Source organism: Anopheles moucheti, chromosome 3 (assembly GCF_943734755.1).
Source record: "Anopheles moucheti chromosome 3, idAnoMoucSN_F20_07, whole genome shotgun sequence".
Lineage (NCBI taxonomy): Eukaryota > Metazoa > Arthropoda > Insecta > Diptera > Culicidae > Anopheles > Anopheles moucheti.
The window spans coordinates 74,027,460-74,054,799 of record NC_069141.1 but is presented as its reverse complement, the minus strand read 5'-3'; the positions used below and the strand labels follow the sequence as shown (position 1 = coordinate 74,054,799).

At 46.3% G+C, this 27,340-nt stretch overlaps 4 protein-coding genes across 4 annotated transcripts; all 4 read left to right on the top strand.

Moving 5' to 3' along the window:
* The first annotated feature begins 1,583 nt into the window (after positions 1–1,583).
* LOC128303405 (nonsense-mediated mRNA decay factor SMG9) lies at positions 1,584–3,015 on the top strand. Its single transcript, XM_053040347.1, has 3 exons — positions 1,584–2,167; positions 2,239–2,670; positions 2,747–3,015. The coding sequence occupies exons 1-3, from the start codon at positions 1,708–1,710 to the stop codon at positions 3,013–3,015; spliced, it is 1,161 nt and encodes a 386-aa protein (XP_052896307.1). The 5' UTR covers positions 1,584–1,707.
* A 349-nt stretch (positions 3,016–3,364) lies between these two features.
* LOC128303407 (chromatin-remodeling ATPase INO80) lies at positions 3,365–9,719 on the top strand. Its single transcript, XM_053040349.1, has 11 exons — positions 3,365–3,772; positions 3,848–4,029; positions 4,150–5,899; positions 5,993–6,641; positions 6,702–7,401; positions 7,474–7,641; positions 7,719–7,877; positions 8,260–8,362; positions 8,448–8,711; positions 8,774–8,935; positions 9,036–9,719. The coding sequence occupies exons 1-11, from the start codon at positions 3,517–3,519 to the stop codon at positions 9,503–9,505; spliced, it is 4,863 nt and encodes a 1,620-aa protein (XP_052896309.1). The 5' UTR covers positions 3,365–3,516; the 3' UTR covers positions 9,506–9,719.
* A 1,893-nt stretch (positions 9,720–11,612) lies between these two features.
* On the top strand, positions 11,613–17,677 carry LOC128300644 (metabotropic glutamate receptor 2-like). Its single transcript, XM_053036772.1, has 14 exons — positions 11,613–11,698; positions 12,930–13,893; positions 13,957–14,127; positions 14,207–14,351; positions 14,862–15,113; positions 15,192–15,366; positions 15,439–15,695; positions 15,760–15,893; positions 15,966–16,156; positions 16,234–16,368; positions 16,440–16,602; positions 16,686–16,899; positions 16,980–17,131; positions 17,197–17,677. The coding sequence occupies exons 2-14, from the start codon at positions 12,961–12,963 to the stop codon at positions 17,392–17,394; spliced, it is 3,120 nt and encodes a 1,039-aa protein (XP_052892732.1). The 5' UTR covers positions 11,613–11,698; positions 12,930–12,960; the 3' UTR covers positions 17,395–17,677.
* Positions 17,678–18,035: 358 nt separating this feature from the next.
* On the top strand, positions 18,036–27,272 carry LOC128303779 (small subunit processome component 20 homolog). Its single transcript, XM_053040840.1, has 5 exons — positions 18,036–22,281; positions 22,358–25,193; positions 25,273–25,438; positions 25,534–26,538; positions 26,609–27,272. The coding sequence occupies exons 1-5, from the start codon at positions 18,036–18,038 to the stop codon at positions 27,122–27,124; spliced, it is 8,769 nt and encodes a 2,922-aa protein (XP_052896800.1). The 3' UTR covers positions 27,125–27,272.
* The last annotated feature ends 68 nt before the right edge of the window (positions 27,273–27,340 follow it).

Below are 27,340 nucleotides of genomic sequence, written 5' to 3'. Positions count from 1 at the left end.
GATGTGACGGAGAAAGCCAGAACAGGAAAGGAGTGGTGTTGCATATAAGAAACAAAAGCCCAGAATCAAATGAAAAATCGGTTTTAATTGACGGAAGCAAAAACACACGCAAACATTTATTATAATATTCACAATCCCACGTTCACTAGGAGCAGCCACAGCGAATGCGATAGTGAGAGTGCCAAGGAGATATACATTAGCCAAAACATGTTTGATAACGATAACGAAAACCAACGATTTCACGAGCGTGTAAAATCAGTAGCGAATGGCTATTAAAAAAATGATCGATAGCAACATTAGCGAGCAATTATGCGCTGAAAATTGTTTCATTTTAAACTTTTTCTTCGCTCGGTTCGTTACTTAGCTTTTGTATGTCAGAACAAATCAAACACGAACTGAACAAAGGATCAAGGCGAAATGACAAGTTCCCCCTTCGTCACAACCTAGGCCCTGGCAAACAGCGTGCCAGCGTGATGAATGAACTGGACATTTGTTTATCAATGAAGCGTGTACTGCATGGGAAATCGATATCATATTCTCACTACAACACGAGTGCAGGGAACGCTATTCATGGCAAACAAACAAACAAAAAAACTGATGAAAAACGTCTTAAAACAGCAGAAGGAACAATGTGGAAATGTGCGAAGGGGCAAAACGATATTCGCAACGTTAAACGAACGTGAATAAGCAGAAAAAAAAACACAAAAGATAAACTTGCGATTAGCTAGTCGACTATGATGAAACACAACCATTAACAAGACCACACTCACAACACACGCGTACACCCACTCACCAACACACTCACACACACACACATACACATGTTTGTGTCACTGGATCATTGTGTCAGTCAGTATGCAATATAGAATGTTGGATTTTTTCTACAAGAGAAACATTATAGACTTATTATCCATTTTTATTATAAAATAATAAAGGATCTTCCACATAAAACCAATCGGGTGGTTTTGTCAGCACTTTTAGTTGTGATCGACAATTCGCACGTGGTCAGGATCGCTTGTAGTAAGTAGACCGAAACTAGTGCGTAGGCAGCATTAAAAATCCAGAAGTTTCTAAACAGCACTGATAGCTATGCTTGATTTAGAACTAGCGGGTACAACCTGTCTGCTGCAGAAGTCTTTTATACCACTCACAATCGAGTGCCACTCCATTGCGTCTTTCTAATGACATGAACAGCCTGTTGCAGTTGGGCAAGGCTAATTCGCTGTACAATAGTGAGTTAATTGTGCATCTTATGGAGTACATAAATCCTTCCGAGCATCGTCCTCCCGAACGCAGATTCAAATTCATGTTTCCATGAAGGTTATTGATTTTCGTTGTTAATCTTGGTTTTACACAGGAAACTTAACGATTTAGTAGTTTAATTTATCCGCACAATTAATTGAAGAACTTACATTTTTCAGAGCTGTCATTATTTTAAATTAGTAAACGTATGTCATTTGTATTTTACCAGCTGTAGAGCTTTCTCGAGCTTTTGCTTAGAAAATTTCTTGACTTTGACAGCGGTTTAATAAAAAATGAAAACATTGCGTTTGTTTACATGATGCGGACAAGTGTGGCACAGTTTGAACTAAAGTGGCCAGATTAAAGAAGAATTTTTCGTTTCTATCGCGTAACCAGTTTACTACAACGTGGGCAACCTTTTTGCATTGTAACAGGCGAAAATATTGCCTCAAAATTTGCTTTGAAATGAGTGGTAAACATCAGCCCAAAATTTTGCTTAAATCTCGACCCACGGATGATTCGCCTGCTGGCCCCTCGACAGCAACACCCAGAAGAACGCCAACGATCCTAGCTAATGCTGCTCCCCAAATCGCTGGTACGTCCAAGAGTAGCGATTCGAGACATGGAGCACCATCGAAAACACTTCCGGCAACAACCGCTCCCGATCCGTATAGTTACACGCCCATGGATGGGTCGCTGGTATTGTTGAAGAACCATAATGCGATCAATTACCGCACGTTAGACTTTCTTCACGAAACCAACCAAGATTATGTCGTGATTGGAACCATAGGCATGCCTGGTGTTGGCAAATCTACGGTTCTGAATTTGCTCAACACAAATCTTTACTCGCCGGACCAGAGTGACAACAAAACGGATTGCATTTTTCCCGTGCACGGTGCTATCAACATTACTGGTGAAAATGAAGGTATGATAAAGCATCGGCAACTGCTGCAAGTGATTCTTTCCGTATTAACGCTTTTCTTTTGCCCCAAACAGTTCGCATGCACATCACTGAGGATCGGCTGATTTTGTTAGACTGTTGCGAGCCAGTGTTTGGCCATGCTAGAAAAGACTTCATTCAGCACGAACAGGATGAGCTGAAGAAGCTGATGATACTGTTGCGAATTTGTCACGTAATTTTTGTCGTGCAGGAAGAATACTATAACATCCGGCTAATGCGTACGCTTATGTGGGCAGAAATGATGACGCAAGTGCACAGCAAGCTTCCGACGAAGCTGGTATTCATCCGGAACAAAGTTGTGCCACACAGCGAATATCATGATCCACGCGAGAGGATGATCAATTTGTACAGACAAATGTTTCTCAACGCTTCATCGTTTTCGGTGATGAGCACCAGTTTCGGTGGAGATTCCGGAATGCAGGAGGAGGAAGTGTTCAATTACGTTGAATTTCCCGTACTAGAAAAAGGTACCATCTGCGTCTTACCTTGGTGGAATCATTTGAAATGCAAAATAACTAATTTAAAATTCCTCTACTCCTGCAGGGTGTGATACTGTCGTCATTACGGAACATTTAAAAGAAACAATATTGTTGCTTCGGCAAATGGTGTACGCAGGCCGGAACACCATTATGGGGCACAATAGCTCGGAAAAGGCATGGGGCCAAGCGTTGGTTAAGCTTGTCGATTGTCCCGAGAGTAACTTTTTCGTCGACAAGTATGAAAAGTTGAAAGAAAAGTACAACCTTCATAACCACGTTAAAATTGTGGAACATCCCTATCGCGATTCAACGGGGTTACACTTTGTGGAATAAAATGAAGTATGAAGAGCGGACATTCTACCTCATTCTGTACAGTATACATACAATTAACTTGAGTCATACAATTTATAATATGCTAGAAGCAGATTGTAGAAAAGGTAATTCATTCACCAGAGCATTTGTTTCAAAATTGTGTTTTTTCATTCCGTTCAATTCAAGATGATTGCAGGTCTAGGTGGTTCGAAAACACCTTGTGCGCACAACCAACCTAACCACCTTGATCAGGCTGTCAACGTTCTTTCAAACCCGAACGCGATGCCTGCGTTTCGCGCTTCCCCTGCCGAACCCGTTGTCCTGAACAAAACAACCCAAAGCAAAGCTAAAAATGACGGCAAAACATTTTACTCGGTAACACACGCTTTCCGTACGAGGGGTACGTTTTCGCAGCCGCAATCCGGTCGATAAAGCGCACCTCGCGTACAGCTTCTAGTGATTTTTTGGTGCAAATCAATCATCGTACCGCCAACCATTGAACGCAACGCAGTGAATGAAGAAATGGCTCAAAAGGAATCGCCCCCAGCCGGCGATAGAAGCGAGATGGTCTGTGGAAATAACATGAAAAAGTCTCTACACACCCAACGGATGCTGTCGGCGTTCGGTATGGCGGGGTATGTGAGGCAAGCTCAACGTCTCAGCGCTGCCGTAGCATCGGATTTCTCCAGCGATGAGGAGCAAAACCAGTATTCCGGCTCGTCGGATGAATCCGAAGAGTTTGGCAGCAAGTTTTATCATCAAGCTGCGGCTCGCTCCTGTAAGTAAACAAGCCCACTCGGACGCCCAGTGGGAGGCGCATTACTGATGGTACTTGTTACTGTCCTCTTTACAGATCGGGAACGTATGTTTGACTTCAGTACGGTCGGATCTGAGCGGCTGTGGTTGAAAAATTTACTACTCTCCGAAACGGACACAGAAAGCGATATCTCGGACGTGGAAGAATATATCCAACGAATGCTGAAGGAACATGTACGAGAGAAAAAGATTCGGGCTAGGTTCAAAGATGCTCCAAATGTAAGTAGCGTTCGTTGGCAAGGCGACGATAAAATCAAACTAGCCAGTTACCGCCAAAGTGGTCGCCTCGTCAAAGTTCACCTCATTCATAGTAGACAATATTTTTTTCTTACTGCAAAGAACTCACAGTACGGCTACTACAGTGCCGGCCTGTTGTCGGATAATGATCTTTTCCCCGAACATCGACGTACCGGAGCTGGGAAGCGAAAGTGCAAAATTGACCATGGCACAGGCAAAACGAAAGGTGTAAGGAAAAAGCTAAAACATGCCAAAAAGCGAAGCGATGTCGAGGGAAACAGCTATTCCGCCGACGGTACCAGTTCGTCGATTCGCGGACCAATGTTTGGAGACAAGAAAGCGCAAAAGCTGCTACACCTACAGCGTGGCCGTCCAGTATCATCGAAGCTTTCGGATGGCAGTAGTTTTGAACATCTAGCCGAGCAGAATCAAGGTTCATCGGTGGGAGGCAAACGTGGGCGTAAAATGCGCTTGAAAACACCGGAAGCATTAAACATTCGGCGGCGCAAAATGTGGCAACTGATGGCGAAGAAGGAAGTGGGTAAGCTGCAACGTGCTAAGGCGAACAATCACAAAGACACCATAACGAATTGTCGCCGAGTGGCGGCCCTTTGCATGCGGGTCGCCCGCCAAAAGGCAATGCAGTCCCAGAAGCTGATGAAGGACACGGTATGGCGAGCTAAACGGTTAACGCGTGAAATGCAGGTATACTGGAAGCGGTACGATAAGGTCGAACGGGAAACAAGGCGCCGAATGGAACGGGAGGCCGAGGAGCAGCGCAAGATGGATGTAGAGATCGTGGAAGCTAAACGGCAGCAACGAAAGCTTAACTTTCTCATTACCCAAACAGAACTGTACGCACACTTTATGTCGCGCAAGCTGGGCAACGTGTCGGCGGAGGAGCAACTTAAGATTCTTTCGCAGTTGGACGAGGAAAGCAATCCGCGGCTAGCTGCCATCGACAATTACGATTGTGAGCGTATGAAACAGTTAGCGCAGAAGAATGCAACTGAAGCGTTCCGCAATGAGCGAGCCCGAACGAATCAATTCGATGTGGTGATGGATCATACGGGCTCGGCGTCACCAGTGAATGAGTCTGCTGATGTATCGCTGGATGAGTCGAAGGTCAGCGCCGCGGATGTAATTCCTGCGAGCAAGAACGAACCAAGTAGTGGAATCGCTGAACTACCGCAGCCTTCAATGTTCCGCGGGCGGTTAAAAGGATACCAACTGAAGGGTGTGGCGTGGCTTGCGAAGTTATACGATCAAGGCATCAGTGGCATACTGGCTGACGAGATGGGACTTGGCAAAACGGTGCAGTCGATTGCGTTTCTTTGTCACATCGCCGAACATTATGGCGTTTGGGGACCATTTTTGGTCATTTCTCCTGCGTCCACCCTGCATAATTGGCAGCAAGAGATGGAACGGTTCGTGCCTGAGTTTAACGTCGTACCGTACTGGGGTTCACCGAACGAACGCAAAATTTTACGCCAGTTCTGGGAGCAGAAGCATCTGCACACGAAGGATGCTAGCTTTCACGTGGTGATCACTAGCTACCAGCTGGTAGTCACCGACTATAAGTACTTTAATCGCATAAAGTGGCAATATATGGTGCTGGATGAGGCTCAAGCAATCAAAAGCTCCAGCTCAATGCGCTGGAAGTTGCTGCTCGGATTTAACTGCCGGAACCGACTGTTGCTCAGCGGAACACCGATACAGAATAGTATGGCCGAGCTGTGGGCATTGCTGCATTTCATTATGCCGACACTGTTCGATTCGCACGAAGAGTTCAATGAATGGTTTTCGAAGGACATCGAAAGCCATGCCGAAAACAAAACGGGTATAGACGAAAGTAGGTATAGACGGTGTGCCAAATTCTCGTATGCTACGTTTGCTTAAACTCGCTGGCCCGCTTGCGTTTTTCTTTGTATTTTGTCATTTCCAGAGCAAATATCAAGGCTGCACATGATCTTGAAGCCGTTCATGTTGCGAAGGATAAAGAAAGACGTCGAAAACGAGCTGTCGGACAAGATCGAAATAATGGTGTACTGTCCGCTGACGACACGCCAAAAGCTTCTGTACGTAGCGCTAAAGAAAGAAATTTGCATCGAAGATTTGCTGCATCTTACCACGGTTGGTGGTGGCAGTGGTGATGGTCAGTCGATCGATCGTAACTTTACCTCTAATCTGATGAACCTTGTGATGCAATTTCGCAAAGTGTGCAATCATCCCGAGCTGTTCGAGCGGCGCGATGTACGCAGTCCGTTCTGTATGAAATGGAGCTACGAGTTGTCCGAGCGGCCAATATTTCGAAGGCAACTTTTAATGGAGCACACCGTACCGAGTAAGCGTCATTGGCTGCATAATAGATACTATATATTTAACGCTTTGTTGGTGCAAAGACGCATGGTTGGGGCAAACAGTAACGATACCAGTGTACCTGTAGAAAAGAGCCATTCAAAAGTGCGTAGAACCCTTTCAAAGACAACGCATTATGATGATTGGTGCGCACCGTTCAGCTGTGCGCGACTTGCAGGAGGTTTGTCGCCGAAGCAAGTGGAGCAGATCGCACGAAGAAATATGTTCTCGTCCATGTAAGACACTAATAGGTTTTTTTCTCGAAAGAATCCATTCATTAAAGAGATTATTTTTAGATATCAACTGATCGCCGAATGGGTGCAATGGATAACGATTTTACATTTTCGCTGGGTTTGGAGAGATGATCAATCGTACACGAGGACAGATCCTCGTTGCATGCTGTTGGAACCATCGGCTGAACGCTGGACGACACAATGCTTCCCCTGGACAACGATGGAGCGATTATTATTCACCAGGACTATCCACACCGCACCCATTCCGGTGTATACACACCGCGATCATGTGCTGCATTTTACTTCAGAAACGCTAGACCACCGTATAATGCGCAGCCGAAAGCAACAAACACCTGGACATCCATTAAACTTGTTGCCCGAGGTCGCTTATGTTCCCAGCCGAAGGCCATCAACTGTATTGCCGCACGAACCGACAGCAATGCCGAAATTTCTCTGTCGGAATCACACTAAAGTACTCAACACTGCCGGTTGCACTGGGTCAGCGGTACGGAGGATGTCACACTTCAACCGACGGTGGAATGATAATGAAGCTACGGTGGCACAAGAACGGCAACTTAGCGATCATGTCCACGCATCGTATCCACCACACGGATGGTCGAATATTATCATTCCGGACAAGCAGACGCTCGTGTCTGATGCAGGCAAGCTGGCTGTATTAGATTCATTGTTGGCACGCCTCAAAGAACAAGGCCACCGTGTGCTAATATATTCCCAAATGACGAAAATGATCGATTTGCTAGAGGTAAGAAGAGGAGAGACAAAACACTTTGAGTATGTGTATGATATTGGGATTTATATTATTTCAATACTTTAGGAGTATATGTGGCACAGAAAACACCGCTACATGCGGTTAGATGGTTCGAGCAAAATTTCCGAGCGACGAGACATGGTGGCCGACTTTCAGAATCGGGCCGACATTTTTGTCTTTCTGCTTTCCACCCGCGCTGGCGGTTTAGGTATCAACTTAACTGCAGCAGATACTGTAAGTGAGCGTTCTCTGTTTTCAATGCATGATTTCTATCGATGTTGCTAATAAACGTCTTTTTTCATTTATCATAGGTGATTTTCTACGATTCAGATTGGAATCCAACGGTGGATCAACAGGCGATGGATCGAGCCCATCGATTAGGCCAAACGAAGCAGGTTACAGTCTATCGGCTCATCTGCAAGGGTACGATAGAAGAAAGGATACTGCAACGGGCGCGTGAAAAAAGCGAAGTAAGCGCATCTTTCATATTGTTAACGCGTATAAATGCTAGTGATGCGCTGGTCGGTCCGATCCTACCGTCCCGTAGCTATCCTTAATGCACCCGAAATGATTCGAGTCAATCCGTCAGGTTCGATAAATTCAACGAACCCGATAGGTGTAACAACTTCGAGTTCAAGTAGGTTCAGTAAGCTCGACCCGAACTCGCTACACTAACGGGACGGAGTGGTTTATGCTTTGTTGAACCACCGAACCGACTGGGTCTACGGATCGACTCGAACTCGATGAATTCAAAGTTCAGAATCGATTCCGATTCACTCACACCCGTCTCTGGATCGATCCGTGAAATGAATCGTATGATACATCACTTACTTCGTTTGTTATTCATTTCAGATTCAACGAATGGTTATCAACGGGGATAATTTCAAACCAGATACGCTCAAACCAAAAGAAGTTGTTTCACTACTGCTGGACGATGAAGAAATCGAGTTGAAATGTAAGTGCTGATGGTGCACAAAATTGGATCGCTAGTCTCCATCTTCAAATGATGTGCTATAATATTTTTATCTTTTCACAATTAGATCGCCAGAAAACGGAGGAACGCAGATTAATGGAAGATCCAGTGGCGAAATCGACCAAGGAACGAGATCGCAAACAAAAACAATTGTCCGGTAAAGAACCGACAGGGAAGGATCGCAAACGAACAGTGGAGCCAGGAACATCGTGTGATGAGCCAGGTGGTTTTGGTGATTCCGCTGCTCCTAGTCCGGCCCAAAGCGAACGTTCGAATCTCAGTGATAACACGAACAAAGCCTTGGACGCACTGGACGATTCAAGCAATGAAGGTAACGAGATAACAAGCATAATTTCGTATGGAAGATGTTAACATTTAGTTGTGATTTTCCAGCATCTTCTATGTCGTTCGACATGCACCGTGAACAGCGGGACAGTAAAGCGCGACCAGTCACGCGTGGCGCTAGTAAACGGGGAAGACCTCGCGGATCTAGGAGAGGTGGTTCGGGAAGTACCAGACCGATAGCAACCGAACAACAAGCTACCTCGGACAAAGGTTAGTTGGATGGAGACTTACACACCAATTAATACGAATATTTATTAATTATTAATTACGTTTATTGTAAATTTATTCTTCCTTATCCTTTACCAAGCAGACAGCGGTCCTTCGGTCTCATCGTTGCCTGCAGTTCCGCTGGCCGCACCAGTTGCTACCGTTGCACAGGTGAGGCGCGGTCCGGGAAGACCTCGTTTAAAGACAAACGGGCCCAGCAATCAGGGTACACGTGGAACACACGTACGGCAGACAATACGAATACGAAAACCGATTGGTCCACTTGTCGTACCGCTGGGTGGTCAAACAGCAACGGGTGGTGGAGCTGGTCGTTTGATGCCGTCATCAACGCCCAGTACATCGGCGAAATCGACCGTTCCATCCAACTCTTCCTATCCTCATCTAGCTCCAGCACAGTCACCATACAACGCAGCACAATCCAAACAGCCGGTCCGGGGGAGTAGTACTGTAAACGCCGTTAGAAATAACTCCCAAACAGTCCCTCCCACGGACAATCCGAAAAGCCGACAGCAACCGAGACCACCGATGGAGAACGATAGTGGTACAGAGTAAAAACCTCCCGCTGAAGTGTTACCATTCGTCATTCACAAATATTGTATCATTTGTAGAACTTACTACACACAATTGCTACAAAGAAAAAGTATCCTCTATGAGCTCAATGGAGGATACAGGTGTACAGTTTTCAACAAAAAATTCTACCTTTAATGTTGTAAATTTGCCGTATGGAATTGAGAAATCCGTATCCGTCCGTACTGTGTGTACGCTTCGAAAAGCTCAGTACTTTTCGGGTAGGTCATGTCAAGAGATTGATTCCGGACAATCCCCTTATGTTCATGGTAGTACGACATTGCGAAGGACCGCAGGGATGGTGGAGAATGCTTGTGGAAACAAGACCAAGTTATCGAACTACCTATATTTGATAAAGATAAGTAAAAACCTGTTCAGGTGAGTAAAATAGGAACAAGTGGTATCGACTTTTGCTAGAGTATTATATATTTTGAATAGTTTCGTTATAAAAATGCGAGCTATTGGCAGATCTCTTATCAGACTGTTAAAATTGCTTTTTCATTTCCTTCTTTATTTACACCATTTTCTGATTCCTTTTCATTTCAGCTAAGCTTTATACTACACAATTGCTTAACCAAGTTCACCAAGCTGGAGTGTAGAATAAATACAATAAATGGCCAAAGAGACACATGTTACAAACTCAGCAAAGCTTAAAATTTAACCCTCCGAAGCCAGAAACAAAAAAAACCCACCGGAAGATAAGAAATCTTAACGAGAGAGCGCCGTTTGCAAGAAGCATAACACAAACAGTGGCCAGCCGTTGTAGGGGAAAGTTGGGAGAACCATCCCCAACCAAGCACGTTACGCTCACGCGCGAATACCGGGCGAACGAATGCCGAACCATTTCGGCGAAAACCGTGCTGGTGCTGATAAGAAAGCTGCGCTGCAGTTAGGGGAAGGTGCTCCAACAAAAGCTCGCTCCGAGCAATCCCCGGTACACACAGCGGTGGTGTTGTGTAAGGATACGGATCAAAACACGGGAGCAAAAAAACCCCCCCGGTGGTTATATCCTGTAGCCGAACGGGCGTGAGAGAAAAAGTGGTGCGTGAGCGCCACATTTGCTAATACACACGATTGAGCGTGGTGCTATATACGCCACCCGATATCAGTGCCCAGTGATAAGAAAATGCACTGCAGAATCGTCGTCAATCGAACACGGCCGCCAGCCGAAGACGGACGGCAGCACACGGTGAAAGGCGATTTGTGTTGCGCGTCTGATAGGAAAAGAGAGAGAGCCAAAAAGGAAAAGCTCAGCCTGGTACAAAAAAGGAAGTTTCTTGTTTGAAAAGACTTTTGTCTCGTTTGCCAAAGAAAACAGTTACAGTAGTTGCAGAGTTTTATCAGTACAGGCCAAACAGGATTTAGTGGTGCGAGGACAAAAACACACATACGCACGTAGGGAACAAAAACACAGTGAAAAGCTAGTGCTGCCCACCTGCTCTCCCTCCCCGTCCCATCCCTTTTTTTCCGGTTTTGAGGGTTGTGCTTATCACTTTGTCTAATTAGAGGGCGGGGGTGGCGGCGAGGTGGACCAGTGATAATGAACTTTGGTGGGCTGAAAATGGTGCGAAACGGTGGAAACTAGCAGCGAAAAGCGAATCGACAGCAGGAGTTTCCGTTTCCGTGCGGCATAAGATATTCAAATTTCGAAGCTATCAGTCGCTTGCCGATAAGATGCTTAACTGCTGCTTAACAGAGATCGGTACTGGGAGCTGGGCAGCAGGGATACAGCGGTGGGTGTAGTGGTAGTCAAAAACGGAGAGGGAACTAAAACACAGGAGGAACACTGTTTGGCGGAAGTGGCAGTGAGTGAGAGAGAGAGAGAGAACTGAGTCGTTGCAAAAGGGGAGATGGAGGGGGTGTTGTACTGTTACTAATGGGCCCAAAAGCTTGCCACACTACTACCGTGAGCGAACGACGTGGAACCGAGCAGCGAACGACAAGGATCGCCACCGTACCGAAATCCCGTCACACACAGGACATGCGCTCGACGGAACCTTTCGCGCGCTCGCGGCGATAAGCGATGGTACCAACTGTGTAGTGTTGATGTTTCGAATCGAATGCATGATACGAACTTTACTAAACCGGTACACTTACACCGTCCGTTCGATTGGATTGATGGTGCACATGCGAAAGGATCATCTGAAGGAAGCAGGCAATACGTGTGACAGGATTTTTGTAAGTTATAAGGCAAGGCAATAGAAAGGTGGTGTGAGACCGTTATCAGACCGTTAACAAACCATAAGCAATAGATGTTCACGGCAGTACGTGCAGAGCGGAATACCGTGTACTATGTGTTGTCCGCCGTTCGTTTTTATCAGCAACCGCTCTCGCTCGTGCAAAACCGAAGCCAGGACATCAGCTACGACGTTTGCAACGACGCTATGCAACTGATAACGTACCGTGTGTGATGTGTTTGCGCGCTCTCCCGAAAGCTCTCTCGTGCGCGTACACTCACTAGTGTCGCGGGGGTACGGCGATAAGGAAGCGCTATCCTTTTGGCATATGCTTATCACCAACACGTGCGTACCGCCAAACGAAGGGAGCGTTTTTTTTATCATCCTGTGTAAGTAATGTACCATTTTTACGGTAAACCATTTGTGTCAGCAATTTTCGTCCTGTGTGCATGGCATTCGTGGCAGGGGAGAGAGGAGGTGTATGATAAGAAGCGTATCCTTGTAACAATCTACTAGTAGCGGTGCACAGTGAAACACTACCACCCTGTGTGTGGCATGATAAGAACACATACCCCGATGTTTATTTTATCTAAACGGTGCGTGTGTTGGTGCGTGCCTACCAATATGCACGGCTTATTTTGTAGCTTTCGTGCTGCGTCATGAAGGATATGATATGATAGTATTGTTTACCACATCACAGTATGCGTAGGTGCGGAAAGCTCGCATCCTTTACTATCTCGCAATCTTTTTTTCTTCTACCAACCGCGCGCACCACACCACGTTTCCCGCTGTTCTCATCCTGCACAATGAGAAGCTTGCATCAGCTTTGGGTTCTTATCAAACAGCACCGACGTACGGATTGGGGTTTATTTTTTTTTTTTTTTGTTGGTGAGATGTGTGAAAATCTCATCACTTGATGGTGGTGCTCTTGTTGGTGAGCATATCACCGAAACTGTGATTACATATTGTTTGTGCCGTTTTTGAGCGTTACGATTTATCCATATGCTACCGTAACAGTAGGATGCGCATTGGTAGAAATAATCGAAAGATTATCGCACATATTTCAAAACAAAAGAAATAATGTGTACATGCCAAAATATTGTAGCTTGACTTTTTATCACTTACACATAACACTTTTTTCCGGCAAATTAAACGCTACTAATAAATGTCTTTTAAAACAGAGAGTGTTTATATTATTTTTAAAATTTCTTTCTTTTCCCCTTCTTTTACAGATTCTTGCCGTTAACTACTTCAACTTAAAGGATGGCAATGTTTGGCAGAACAGCAATTAGAATGACCAACATGATGTGTCTCGTGGGCACGATTGTAATCATTTGCTTTGTTGAGCTGATCGTATCGCGGGACGTGTACGATCACTACGAGCACAGCCTACTACGGCGCAGCCACCGGGGCTTTCATCAGCAGCAACAGCAGGAGCAGCACCATCAGTACAACAACATAAACCATAACAGCAAGCACCATAGCAACAGCAATTATCATCAAGCGTACTGCGGACGACAGGTGAAATTTTACGAAAAATCACACCACACCAAACATACCGCCCATCATCAGCCGCGCTTGGAAACGATCGCGATAAAGCACAAGCGCCACTATGCCAGCCAACATCAGCGCAACACCTCGTCCACCATCGCCGGTACGCAACACTATCCTTCCTGGATGGACGGCCCTCCCGGGGCCGAACACGAACAGACGCTGCTAATGCTGCAAGACGACGATGAGCGGGGAGCGACCGCCGGGCTGAAGCAACCCAAGCACGGTATCTCGGTGTGGCCCGTCAAGCGGGAAGCCGTGGTCGAGGGTGATCTAATACTTGGCGGGCTGATGATGGTACATTCGCGGGAAGATTCCGTCACGTGTGGACCGATCATGCCGCAGGGTGGCATACAGGCGCTGGAAACGATGCTCTACACGCTGGACAAGATAAACGAGCAGGGCCTGGTGCCGAACGTAACGATCGGCGCCCACATCCTGGACGACTGCGACAAGGATACGTATGGGTTGGAGATGGCGGTCGATTTTATCAAGGGTTCGATTAGCAATATAGATGATATAAACGATTACGATAACTGTAGCAAAGGGCACAAGAAGAAAATTATTTCCGGCGTTGTTGGAGCCGCATCGTCCGTAACATCAATACAGGTAGCGAATTTGCTGCGATTATTTAAAATACCTCAGGTAAGATGTGCTGCAATAACGCAGGGGAACAAGCATATTAATGCGGATGTTGTTTCGTTTTAGGTTTCCTTTTTTTCAACAAGCCCAGAGCTGAGCAATAAGCAACGATTCGAATATTTTTCCCGAACTATTCCATCGGATCATTATCAGGTGAAGGCAATAGTAGACATCGTCCAGAAGCTGGGCTGGAGCTACATTTCCATTATTTACGAAGAGAGTAACTATGGTATTAAGGTACGGATGTGTTTCAGTTTGGTTTTTACGTTTAATAATCGATATTTTATTAACAACTGTTCCCTCTTCCAAAAAACAGGCATTTGAAGAGTTAGACGATTTGCTATCTAAGCATAGCATTTGCATAGCCGTTAAGGAGAAACTAGTCAAAGATTCTGGCGTTGCTGAAACGATAGCGTATGATAACATAGTACTTAAACTGTTAACCAAGCCACGTGCTAAAGGTAGGTGCAAATATTCCAAATAGTATTGGGCGCATCTGAATGAATTAATCTGAATCGCTATTTCAAAGGTTCGCGAATCCTCTTAGTTTCGTGAATTATTCTAGATTTGCTATTCCGTCATGTTCCATTCCCTCCCTCTCCCCCGGCCTTTAGTTGTCAAAACCAGGCCTTACTACCAATCCGCACTACTCTGGGGATTCATGAATCTTTTAAGAGTTAATTCTAGATTTGAATAAAGAGTCATATGCATGACTTCTCACTAAAGAGTCATATGCATGACTTCTCACTAAAGAGTCATATGCATGACTTCTCACTAAAGAGTCATATGCATGACTTCTCACTAAAGAGTCATGAATGATTCATCACTAAAGAGTCACATGAATGACTCTTTTCTGTAAAATCATATAAATGATTCTTCTTAAAAGATTCATTAAGCACAACATTAGTTCCGACTGTTGACGCCACACTATAACGCTCCTTTTCGTTCTTGCGCCTAACATTCGCCGCCAGGTGTTATTATATTTGGATCGGACCAAGAGGTAGCCGAAGTGATGAAGGCAGTCCGTCGGCAAAATGTTACAGGGGTATTTTCGTGGATCGGGTCTGATGGTTGGAGCGCACGCAATTTGGTGTCGGATGGGAACGAGGCCGAGGTGGAAGGAACGCTGTCCGTACAACCGCAGGCAAATCCAGTGATTGGGTTCGAAGACTATTTTCTCAACCTGACCGTTATTAACAATAAGCGTAACCCTTGGTTTGTAGGTAAGTAGAACAACCACTACGTGATCATTTCCGGACAGAAACAGCATACTAATGCTGTCACACATGTTATATTTGTAGAATTTTGGGAAAATAACTTCCAATGTAAATATCCCCATTCACCGTACACCCCGTACAATAAGGACTATAAGAATGTGTGCTCTACAACGGAGAAGCTCGCGAAAGGCGATCTAGACTTTGAAGATCAGTTACAGTTTGTAAGCGATGCGGTGATGGCATTCGGTTACGCATTCAAGTACGTTTCTTTTGTTTGCAAATTTTTTGCGAATTTGTTACTTATTAACTTTAATCGTGTACCGTTTCGCAGAAACATGCATCAAGAGCTGTGCAGAGGCAAACCGGGTCTTTGCGATGCGATGAACCCAACCAAGGGTTCGGAGCTGCTGAAGTACCTACGGAAGGCTGACTTTATTGGGCTTAGCGGCGATAGGTTCAACTTTGACGTGAATGGCGATGGACCGGCTCGTTACAACATTATCCACTTCAAACAGGTAGCACCGGAACGGTACAAATGGATAAAGGTTGGCGAATACTACCAGGGTGAGCTACGCTTGAATATGCAAGGTATGAATCCGAAATCATCATCCTAAGTAAACGAAGGCTAATGTAACACGTCCCTTCCTCGTAGATATTCAATTCCGCACTAAAGATTCGATGCCCCCGGAATCCGTATGCAGCCGACCGTGCGAACGAGGTCAGGCGAAAAAGTACGTCGAAGGTGAAGGGTGCTGTTGGCATTGTTTTAACTGCACACAGTATCAGGTAATGTTGGCGACAGCAAGTGCAAAATGGTAGAATAATGTCAGTATCATGTTTTTTTTGTGCCAAAAATAGATACGAAGTCCAAACGATGAAACGCACTGCGTCAACTGTCCGAGGGGAACGCTTCCAGATGTGTATCATGAGGAGTGTCAGCAAATTCCGGAATCCTACCTACGACCAGAATCATTCTTAGCTATAGGCGCTATGACGTTCAGTTCGTTCGGTATATTGATTACGTTTTTCGTGATCGGTGTATTTTTGAAGTATGCCTTGCACCTTGCATAGCCATCTCTCTTTGCTGCAGTACTAATTCCAAACTTACTAAAATTCTATTTCGTAGACATAACGATACACCGATCGTTAGAGCATCCGGACGAGAGCTGAGCTATGTGCTGCTCAGTGGTATACTACTCTGCTTCGGTGTAACGTACACATTGGTCATAAAACCAAACGATATTGTGTGCGGAGTGCAAAGGTAAGGCTGTCTCTGTGTATAATCGTTGTAACAAAATCATGACCTGCATTATATTGCCCCATTTACTGCAGATTTTGGTCCGGTTTTTCGTTCACCGTTGTCTATGCAGCGTTGCTAACCAAAACGAATCGTATTGCGCGCATCTTCAATGCGAGCACTAAATCAGCAAAACGTCCGTCTTTCATCAGTCCGCACTCTCAGCTGGTCATTTGCGGAATACTGGTATCCTTCCAGGTACATACGTAGTTCGGGGATCGAATTAGCATGTAGATCGGCATATTTTTAAGCTCTTCTTTGCTTGCTGTCATTTCTTTTAGATTTTAATCAATGCAGTATGGATGATCGTATCGCCCGCACACGCGATGCACTACTATCCCACGCGGGAAGATAACCTGCTGGTTTGCAACTCCTATACCGACGCATCCTATATGATTGCATTCTTTTATCCTATTTTTCTGATAGTCATTTGTACCGTATACGCCGTGCTGACACGGAAGACACCCGAAGCTTTTAACGAATCTAAGTATATTGGTGAGTGATGTTGTTGCGCTGTTTAACAACTGCATTAGTATCAGTGACATCAACATCTGTTTAATCTTTTTTTGTCCAAGGTTTTACAATGTATACAACTTGCGTTATTTGGCTTGCATTTATACCACTGTACTTTGGTACGGCCAATAATGTTCAACTTAGAATATTTACAATGTCCATGACGATTAGCCTGTCGGCCACTGTGACGCTGGTATGCTTATTCTCACCAAAGGTAAGTCGCGCATCCTCCTGACTGAGAGAAGTGGTGCTTTATTTTATTTACTAAACACCTTCCAGCTTTACATCATATTGATTCGTCCGGAACGAAACATACGACAAAGTATGATGCCCATCCGATATAGCACAATAAACAAAACGACCGGTTCGGCGCAATCGTCCGTCATGGCGGCAGTCATAGTGACGGCGGCCACGTGCAACGAAAACGAGAAGGTCATCAAGAACGCATCAAACGAAAATATACCGGCCGCGTACTGATACACAAAAAAGGTGAAGCTTAAAAGAGTAGGCAACGCTTCGAAAACCACACAACACAACAGCTAAAAAAACGCATCATGAGCTCCTATGGTGGCCGCTATTGAAGTTAGTTTTTAACGACCAATCACTTTGTGTGCGACGGTGGTACAATTCGATTTTAATTTTTCTAGTCATGTTTGGAACTCAGTTCGCATTGCGTGTTAAATGAGAGCATTTACGAGACATTAGAAAGATGATGGCAGAGAAATAATGGGAGAGTAAAAACAAACAAATATATATATAGTATCCGTTCAAATTGTTTCGTTTTTGTGTCGTTTGCGTTGTGTGTATTATGTGCTTAATTCGAATACCGTTAATCAATAACTTAAAATAATGTTCTTTTAACAATTCTATTCATGAAACGACATATAGATTTAAATATTTGAATTGCTTCTGATGTGAGTAGTATTTTCATCGGACTGTCCATGTTTGAAAACAAACATGCCCCACCTCACACCTATACACATTGTGCGCGATGACAGTTCGTATCGCACTTTCCTTGCAATTGTTTAGATTCAACCATGTGCGCTCTCGTACCCGGCTCCTTGTAAAAGTTACAGTGCTTGGTGTTTTACAAATAACCTGTTCAATTAGTGGCCACAATGAAAAACAAACCACAGAAGCATAAAGCTTCCAATGCGTTTCACTTCAAATCGTTCCGGGAGCGTATTAATGAGATCGATGTGCGCCGTGGAGCACTGTACCGTGTGGAGACTGACTACGAGCTGCCGGAAACCGAGGATGGTACCTTCTTCCAGCAGTCGTTGGTGAAGTGGTCCGTGCAAAACCTAACCGATGAGTACACGGCCTATCAGCGTGGCTTTAAGGAGACGGCCACGTTACCTCTGCTGCTGTTTCACAAGGAAACAATCGTTAACCATCTAACTAGTTGCTTAACCAATGCAACCGACGATGCGTTGCAGCCTTTGCTGGAGCTGGTGGTGGCACTGGCGAAGGATATGCGGAAAGAATTTCGACCGTACTTTGCCGGTTTGTTTGAGGTGGTGGTGCAATTTCTGTACTCGGACAGTGCGGATCGCGTTGAGTGGACATTGCTGTGTTTAGCACATATGTTTAAAATTTTACGCAGCTTCCTGCGAAGTGATTTTTCGCTTACCTTCAACCGATTGCTACCATTGCTGGATGAAAAAAGCAGTCCACCACACGCCATAGACTTTGCAACGGAATGTCTCGGCTACTTAGTACGTGATCTCAAAGACAAGGGACCGTTCGTAAGCTTAATGCTGAAGTGTGAAATGCAGAACGATGCGTACACGTTTGCGTGCGGAAGATTGCTGTTCGAGGTGTTGCACGGCGTGCAAGAGCAATTCCACACGACGGCGAAACAAACGTTGCTGCAGCTGTACAACATTTTGCAACAGCTGGATGAAACGGAAGCAGATCATTTGCAGGACATACTTACACAAACGATAACCGATATTGTGGAACGGATCCAGCCGGCGGATATTCCCACCTTCTGGGAAACGATACGCGTTACCGTTGATGGATGCTTGGCGACGGTTGATTCGCAACGGGAAAGTTCAACGGTTGCAGATGATGAGGACCGGACGGTGAAATATTTAACCCGCCTGTTGCAGCTGAGCGGGATTGTTTTGGAACACAAATATGGCCTGTTGCTCGGTGACGCACTGTCGGTTACAGTATCACAGCTGATCCGTTTGCTGACTACTTTCTCTACGCCTACCATGGAGTTTAAGCAAACGATCGTTAATCACATCATCATCATACTTCGCTCGAGACACCTTCGCCTTACACAGCTAGAAGCGAGCCGGTTGACGATGAATGTGCTGCTGCAGGATCACCGTCCGCTTTACGATCGCTTCATCGATGCCACCGTACACAGCCCCATGTTTGAAGCTCTAATATGGCCTAATTTCGTAAAACGGCTTGAACAGGAGCTGGATGATGCGAGAATGCACTTTTTGGCCGGATTGCTGTTGAAAAAGTCACCGCTGTGCGGTAACGGGTTCAACCTAGAAGATTGGAAACCGTTTCCAGTGAATGTGGTGCCAAATGGGAGTGTGGAGAAGTACATGAAGCAACTACTGCTAAGCAGTACCGCACGGATGCCGGATAGCTGTGATCTCTTCCTGAGCGCTTTGATCGTTTTACCGCATTTGGGTAATTTTCGGGAGAAAGCAGCCGTCAACGGCGCGATACGCGATTTTATCAAATTCGCAGTACAATCACTTCAAAATGACACAATGGCTAAATCGAAGCAGCAACAACTGGTAAAATTAATCGCCGTTGCTGTAGAAACGATTGTGCACCTGGAGGAAATGGATGGCATAGCTTACTTCGATCTATTGGAATGTTTGCTCCCGGTTCTTACCGTGCACGAGTGCTTGCTGCTCAACAGTGTCCACCTGCTTATCGTACACATTGCAAACCAGCGCAAAAATGTGATTACTTTCGAACGGTTTAAGCGTATCCAACGGTTCATAGATCCGCTTCTGTCATCGTACGACAGCACGGTGAGACGACTAGCTTGCGCCATTATGGCAATATTTGCCGAGCTTCCCGAGTTGGCAAGCGGTATGGGTTCTCTTTACGGTACGCTGGCGCAAATCGAATGTATCGAACCGCTGATACACACCTACCGCGGGCAAGTGATGCTCTTTCAAAACCTGAACTTTGACGGTCAATTATGTCAACAGGCGGCCGATGTTGCACGCAACGAATGGACGGAAACGGTACTGCGCTATATGCTGTCGGTGTTTGCCATCAATTTCAAGCTGCTGTGGGAACCGGCCGGAACGGTCGTGCAAACGTATGCCGATAATATGGTGAAAAAGGATGAGGAGATCTTTTGGAAGGTGTTTGACACGATGTTAACGATGGCGGAAGAGCGAAAGCCTCATGCGGATATGAACGACACGGTTGCTTTATTGGAAAACTCGACCGAAGGTGAAGCCGTTAGTGATGGATCCGTAGTTGATAACGAGGAAGATGGAGAACGGGAGGAGGAAGATGAGGAGAATGAGAAGTCTAAGGGATCACTCTTTCCCAAACTGTTGGAATATTTTCCAAAAACATCAACCATTGACTACATGAATGTGCGTATTCAGCAGCTTCGAATGCTGCACCGTTGTACAAACTTTTGCCGCTCAAAAGGCGACCGTATCGTGGAACGTTTCTTTGCCTTCCTAGAGCAGGACAAAACAATCACGAACTCAACCGATACAGAAGCGGCAGACGATACACTAATGCCAAGTACGATGGACAGAAAAATAAAGCACAAAAGTAGCAAATCAGCCGGAGCCGGAACACATCAGGTGTTGCTTAGCTATTTAAAAATTTGCTCCGAGGTATCGCCAAAAACGGTGCGCAAACATGCCGATCGATTATACGCCACGTACGAAACGCTTGTTAGCAGCCGCAACGAAGAAATACAACAGATTTCACTGAACGGTATATTTGCCCTGGGAGGATCACAGCTAACACCTTACAAAGATTTTATCAACCGTTTAACGAGCGATAAAACGCTCAAACAAGCGTTACTGTCCGTGTTCGTCCCTTCGGAAGATGACGATGAGGCAGCGGAAGATGGTGGTGGGTACACTAGTGCCAGCGGACGGACAACAGTGGCCGAAGAACATCGTCCGAAAGTGTTGCAACTGGTGATGAAAGTGTTGGATGGGAAAATTAAACAAAATCTCGGCACCGGTGGCGCAGGCGGTCAACATAAAGCTACCATCCTTACCTTTCTTGGTCGTCTGCGGGTGGAAGAGCTAGAACTGTTGCTGAATCGTTGGTTTGCGGTTTATTTGCAGTTGCTGAAAGCCACTCCGGTGCAAACGGTACGTTTCCTTACGGATGCCTTAGACAATGGGACAGACGTAGTGGCAGTACCGACACCGTTTAAGGTGAAAACGTTGCTTAACTTCTTGGCCTCACTGCAAACGGAAATTGCGCCACTGAAATCGGCTGCGTTTGCTGGCAAAATTATGCATTTAAAAATATGTTTCGACACGCTGCTGGTACGGTTGGATCACTCCATATACCGGAAGTATAAAAATCAAGCGCTATTGGCGTTGGTGGACCTCTTCGATCAATATGACTCCAGCTACCAGTGGACGGACGAAGAGCTGGATGCCATCATGCAGGTCCACGTCTGGCCACAGCTGAAGCTACTTCCAAGCGACAGTATTCATACGCCAACACCCCTGCTCAAGCTGCTGCTAACTTGGAGCCAAAGCGAACGATTTTATGTCCTGCTGGAGCGTCACAACACCGTCGATCATGATGAAGCTGCGAATGAAGAGGAAGAATATTGTCCCACCACACCGCTCGATGCGATGATCAGTTTGTTGCGTGGCTCTCAAACAAGCGGATCGGTTTGTCAGCGAATTTTCACCGCACTCGCAGCCATGTTGCAAGGTGACGAACGCAGCAAGTCACAAACAAACGACGACGAACCAATTGATGGGCGGGAAACAACAGCAATAGTGAAGTTAACCGGTCGTAGTCGATTGCTGATACCGTACGTGAAAGATTTGCTCCAATACATACGGCAAGCAGTTAAGGGCAAAAAAATGATATCGAGCGACCTGCTGCTTATACTAACACGTTTAGCCGAAACGGGGATGATCGGCTGCGATCAGAAGGATGAAGCACGGATCGAGAATGATCGCGTATCGTTGCTGAATCTACTGTTCCCGATAATATCGCGAAAGCTGCATGAGATGGGTGGTGACGATCATCAGCAAGCGTGTGAGGACATCAGACGGTTGCATATTATTATTTCGCGGCTTTTAAACGACATTAACGATCCGCTACGTTACCTAAAGCAACTGGCTTCATTGCTGCAGAATATAAAGGAGCGCGGTAAGTAGACAAACTCTGTAGCGTACAATGATAAATGAGTAACGAAATTTCTTATTCTCCTGTTGGTATGTTGCAGGTGCACGTAAAATGTTGCTACAAATCTTTGCAAACCTTGCACACCATTCGCCGGAAATGCAACTGATCAACACGCTTATCCATGGGCTGAACGCGATGGACAAGCGTTGGGTAGAACAGCCGGATCATACCACCCGTACCGCAGCGTACAGATCGATCGATCGGCTACTTTCCGCCGATGCTCCTGACGGTGCCCGTATGACCGGTAACGTTGCGATCGTGTTTCTCTCGCAAGCGTTCCACGTGCTGCAGTATGAGAAGGATTTTTCGCCACGCCAAAATGCCACCGAGTACGTGGGCAAGGTAGTCCTGCATCTGGCATCGGTGAACGATTGGTCCGCCGAGTTACGCTACTGTCTGGAATGTATCGTACTGCAGGGTGTCATCGATGGGTTTAAGGTGAAGCGTACCGGCAGCGAACGGCGCAACGAGTCGATACAGCTGCTCGGTGAGCTTAGCCGAATCGTCGGAAAACCGGGCGTGACGGCACACCCGGACTGTCGAGTGTTTGCCGAGCTGTGGCATTTTACGGCCCCGGGAGACGGTGCCGAACGAGACTTCTTCGAGAACATCACCCATCTGCAGCCGTACAAACATCGGAAAGCGATGAAACGGCTTGCCGTTAAGCTAGCCAGCATGGCCAGCGGCGAAGGCGAAAAGAATGATACTGTTGGTGCCGGTGGTCCGTCAGCACGCACCATCGTCAACTATCTGCTGCCAATAGTTTCGCACTACATCTGCCACGATGAGTACAAGATGCAAACGAATCTGGTAGAGGAAGCCGGCAATTGTATCATCAATCTGTGTCGTCTGCTACCCTGGCGCGGTTACCACACGGTACTGCAGTTGTACTTGCGCAAGCTGAAATACTCCTGGGAGTATCAGAAACAGCTGCTACGCATTGTGATCGGCATAATGGATGCGTTTCATTTCGATCTTTCAACGGCAGTGTCTGCATCAGTGAACGAGGACAACAATCCAACCAAAAGCGGTAACGCTTTGATGGATAAAAAGCTTACACTAAAAGACACGTCGGATGAAACGGAGGGCAGTAAGGAGGAAAACGCCACCGCCACCACAGTAACTGCGGAAGAAAGCAATAATAATGGAGGTGACGAAAAAGGCACAGAAAATGATCAGGAAAAAACGGATGTTGTGGAAGAGGAGGAGAGCATGATCGTTGATGATGCGGAAATCGAACCAATGGCAAGCGATCCGACCAATGCATTGCGTGTGGCACGTGAAATCGTGCACGACATATCGAGAACGATCATTCCGAGTTTGCTGTCATCGTTTAACTTCGCCACCGAATCACCCGTAACGGTTTCCAGTGGTGGTCAAATGGACAAGAAGGCGCGCTTCGCAAAGCAACGAACGGAGATGCTAAAGCTCCCGATAGCGATCGCAATTGTGAAGCTGTTCATGAAGCTTCCGCGCAAAGAGATTGAGCTAAATCTGCCTAAACTGATCATAAAGGTAATAACGTTCCTGAAATCGCGCCTCAAGTTGGCACGCGTGCAAGCGAGAAATACGCTCGCGCACATTACGCTCGAGCTAGGACCATCGTACATTTCATTCGTGCTGCAGAATCTGTTAGCTATGTTGACGCGGGGGTTCCAGCGCCACGTGTTAACCTTCACCGTCCATACCATTATCGAGCGCGCACAGAAACATCTCGCCGGTGGTTCGGTGCTGGAAAACATACTGCAAACCGTACTGCACATCTGCACCGAAGATATATTCGGCCAGCTGATAGGGCTTATGAACGGAACGACCATCGAGACGGGTTCGTTGAAGAAGAACTCCATGCCGGAATCGAAATCGAGCCGCAAACCATACCAAACGCTATACATTCTCGCGAAGAATGTGCGGGAGCGCATGTTGGTCGATCTGCTTACACCGTTCCGTGCGATCCTGAGCCGATACCGCACGCATCAGACGGTGGCCAAGGTGCACGATGCATTGCACCAGCTAGCGGAGGGCCTGGTAGCGAACGAATCGATCAGTCCCGAATCATTGCTCGTGTTCGTGTACGGTATGGTGACGGGGAAAGTCTACACGCAGTGCGGAAGCCAAGGAACAGCTGACCAGGAACAACCGCAAACGGACGACGAGAAGAAACAAGCAGCGAAAAAGCTGTTGGGCAGCGTACCCAAACCGGGCAGTATTTTTATAATACCCGAAGAACCGAAACGGTATGGTTCCGCTGCGGGAACTGCAACATTGGATCACATTCTTGCCAAATCCGAAGGAAACGATCCCGCTTTTCTCGAGTGCGGGCTGGAGATACTGTTAAGCTTCATTAGGCGCAAACAGCTCGGCGCCCGGATTGATTCGGACCAGGAAGAACTCGTCCGACAGCTTATCGATCCGATCGTACCGACGTTGATAGAATCGCTCGACTCGAAGCACTCGAAGATTATTTGCCATTCAATCAATTGCTTCAGTGCGCTGTGGAGCACCCAATGGCAGTTGAAAAGTTTCCAGCAACGCGAAACAATAGACACGATCGTGAAGTCGATCTTTACCATACTGCACCGTTACAACACGGTCGCGCTGGACATCAACAATCCCAACTTTGGTATGGTCCGAGCCAGCTTTAGGGCCATCGTTGCCGTGCTGAAGCATGGCAAAGAATCGTACACCTTCTCGACGGAACAGTTGCGCCTGTTGGTGATGTACATTGAACAGGATTTGGCGGTTGGTGGTGGTCGTCAAACGACCGCATTCATACTGTTGCGATCGCTGCTCGCACGCCGCTTCTCGTTCGCCGAACTGAACAGGCTCATGAACAAGGTGTTCGATATTTGCGTGCGTTCGGAAAGTGAGACTGTTCGGTAAGTACATCGAAATGTGGTTTTGGGTTTACGCTGGCACATAGAATGATGAGCATTTTTTTTGTATTCTATTGTACAGGGCGGAATGTCGAGTGAACATAGTGGAATACATTATGAACTTTCCGACGAGCAAAAGGGTATCCAAACATTTGTGGTTTTTTGCCACCCAACTGCAGTATGCGGTACTATCCGGACGCGAATCTGCCTGTTTGGTACTAAAAACTTTGTTCCAGAAGCTTCCAAAGGTAAGGTTGTATTGCGGTTAAGCCAACACTTAGCAGGGAACACTATAATTGATATCTAATATATGTTTTCTGTTATCTTGCTCTTTTTATGGTAGGCAACTGTAGTGCAAAATCATGTCTCCATCTTTTTTGTGCTAGGCGTCCAATTGGCCAACGACGATGCGATCGAAATCCGTACGCTTGCAGCCGATTGTATTGAAACACTGCTGAAGCGTCTCGATACCAAGGATAAAGTTGCACTGGTGGAGCTTCTGCAGGAGATGCTTTGCGGCGCGTCGCTCAAGCATCGCGAACTCGCCACACAGCTCTTGCTGCGCATTATTCGTAGTGAACCTACGGCACCATTCATCCGTAGCTGGCTGGACACTGTGCTCCCGACTTTGCTAGAAAATTTGGTCCCAGTAGCCAATGGTGCAACAGCAACGAGTAAGCAGGGTAAATTTGTAAAACCACTAGCACCGATCACCACCCTGCTAAGCACTGATCCGTGGGTCGATCATTTGATCATACAGACTCTGAACGTGTTTGAAGCGTTATTGCGACTGTATCCGGCTATGCTAACGACTGCGAAGCACAACGATGCGGTCGATTCACTAGCGTACACCGCACAATCCTTACTGAACAGTGGTCACCAGTGGGTGCGTATCGGTGCTCTTAAGCTGCTGCATCAAATCTTGAACGAGCTTGATTTTGACGCCATTCACGAGCGTATCCGATATGTACGAGAGCATCGAAATACGAAACAGGAGGATGAGGACGAAGGGATGGAATTGGACGCCGAACAGGAGATCGAATGCACGACAGCAACGCCCCCCACGGCCAAACAATTCTTTTACCTAAATCCACTGCGTGACTGTAAAACTCTAACGCTCGATCTGTGTGCCCAGCTGACGCCTAACAGCGCGATGGTGAACGAACAAGATGACGAGGCAGCTTCACTCGTTACGCAGCTGCTGTTCCTGATAGCGAACGTATTGCGCGCCGTACCGCTGGAAGGTGAACAAATGTCAACGAAAAAGATTAACCTGTACTGGTTGGTGCGCAGGGTACGCTATATTATGCAGAATGAAATTGTAAAAACACCGCATCTATTTACACTGGTAGGTTATTGCGCAACGAATGCCGATGTGCATCGATTTAAAACTTTGCGTTTCTTTATCCTTCTTCTAGCGGAAACACGCCTTGCACTGGATAGCATCGGTGGTAGCAATCGTGGAGCAGGATATGCTGGAACAGCTGGCACCTGCACTGCTAATACCGGCCGTTCGTGAACTCACCGCGCAAGACATTTCCGGCACACGTACCGCTAACGATCCATTAAAGGTTACCCTCCGAAAGGTGGCGTCCAAGGTGGGCAAGGAAATAAGCACACGGCTCGGTACGGAGCAGTACGACAAGATCCGAAACGCAATCGAGACATCATTACGTCGCAAGCGCGCGGGTCGTCGGGTACAGCTGGCACAGGAAAAGATAAACCAACCGATCCTGGCAGCACGTCGCAAAGATGCAAAAAAGACACGCACCAAGGAGGCAAGGAAGCGTAAGATGCAAAACCGCGATGATCCGTTTGATTTGGACGCACCGAGCAGAGGTGGTGTAATTCCGGGAATGAAACGTCGTGCCAAGTCGGCAACACGGGCAGTTCCGAAAAAGAGGCGAAATATGGAAGCAATGTTCAGGGATTGAATTGAACAGATCGTCCCAAAAATATTATCGGCGGAATATATGTTTTGCTGTGAATCAATCAATAAAATGATCAACTAATGAAATGAATTATCGTATCGTATTAAGAATGTACATCGTTAATCTTTGTTAAGTTGGCAACTGGCATTCCCGGGTATTCCATACGTTTCGACGTATTCAATTAACGGTTTCCGTAGCTAAACAATGCTTTCTATCTAT

Coding starts and splice junctions, on each gene's coding strand:
- LOC128303779 (XM_053040840.1), top strand. CDS start 18,036: ATGAAAAACAAACCACAGAAGCATAAAGCTTCCAATGCGTTTCACTTC. Junction 25,439..25,533: donor TGTTCCAGAAGCTTCCAAAG/GTAAGGTTGTAT, acceptor TTTTTATGGTAG/GCAACTGTAGTGCAAAATCA. Junction 26,539..26,608: donor CACCGCATCTATTTACACTG/GTAGGTTATTGC, acceptor TCCTTCTTCTAG/CGGAAACACGCCTTGCACTG.
- LOC128303405 (XM_053040347.1), top strand. CDS start 1,708: ATGAGTGGTAAACATCAGCCCAAAATTTTGCTTAAATCTCGACCCACG. Junction 2,168..2,238: donor CATTACTGGTGAAAATGAAG/GTATGATAAAGC, acceptor TGCCCCAAACAG/TTCGCATGCACATCACTGAG. Junction 2,671..2,746: donor ATTTCCCGTACTAGAAAAAG/GTACCATCTGCG, acceptor CTACTCCTGCAG/GGTGTGATACTGTCGTCATT.
- LOC128303407 (XM_053040349.1), top strand. CDS start 3,517: ATGGCTCAAAAGGAATCGCCCCCAGCCGGCGATAGAAGCGAGATGGTC. Junction 7,878..8,259: donor GGGCGCGTGAAAAAAGCGAA/GTAAGCGCATCT, acceptor TATTCATTTCAG/ATTCAACGAATGGTTATCAA. Junction 8,363..8,447: donor TGAAGAAATCGAGTTGAAAT/GTAAGTGCTGAT, acceptor TTTCACAATTAG/ATCGCCAGAAAACGGAGGAA.
- LOC128300644 (XM_053036772.1), top strand. CDS start 12,961: ATGGCAATGTTTGGCAGAACAGCAATTAGAATGACCAACATGATGTGT. Junction 16,900..16,979: donor TAACGAATCTAAGTATATTG/GTGAGTGATGTT, acceptor TTTTTGTCCAAG/GTTTTACAATGTATACAACT. Junction 17,132..17,196: donor TATGCTTATTCTCACCAAAG/GTAAGTCGCGCA, acceptor AACACCTTCCAG/CTTTACATCATATTGATTCG.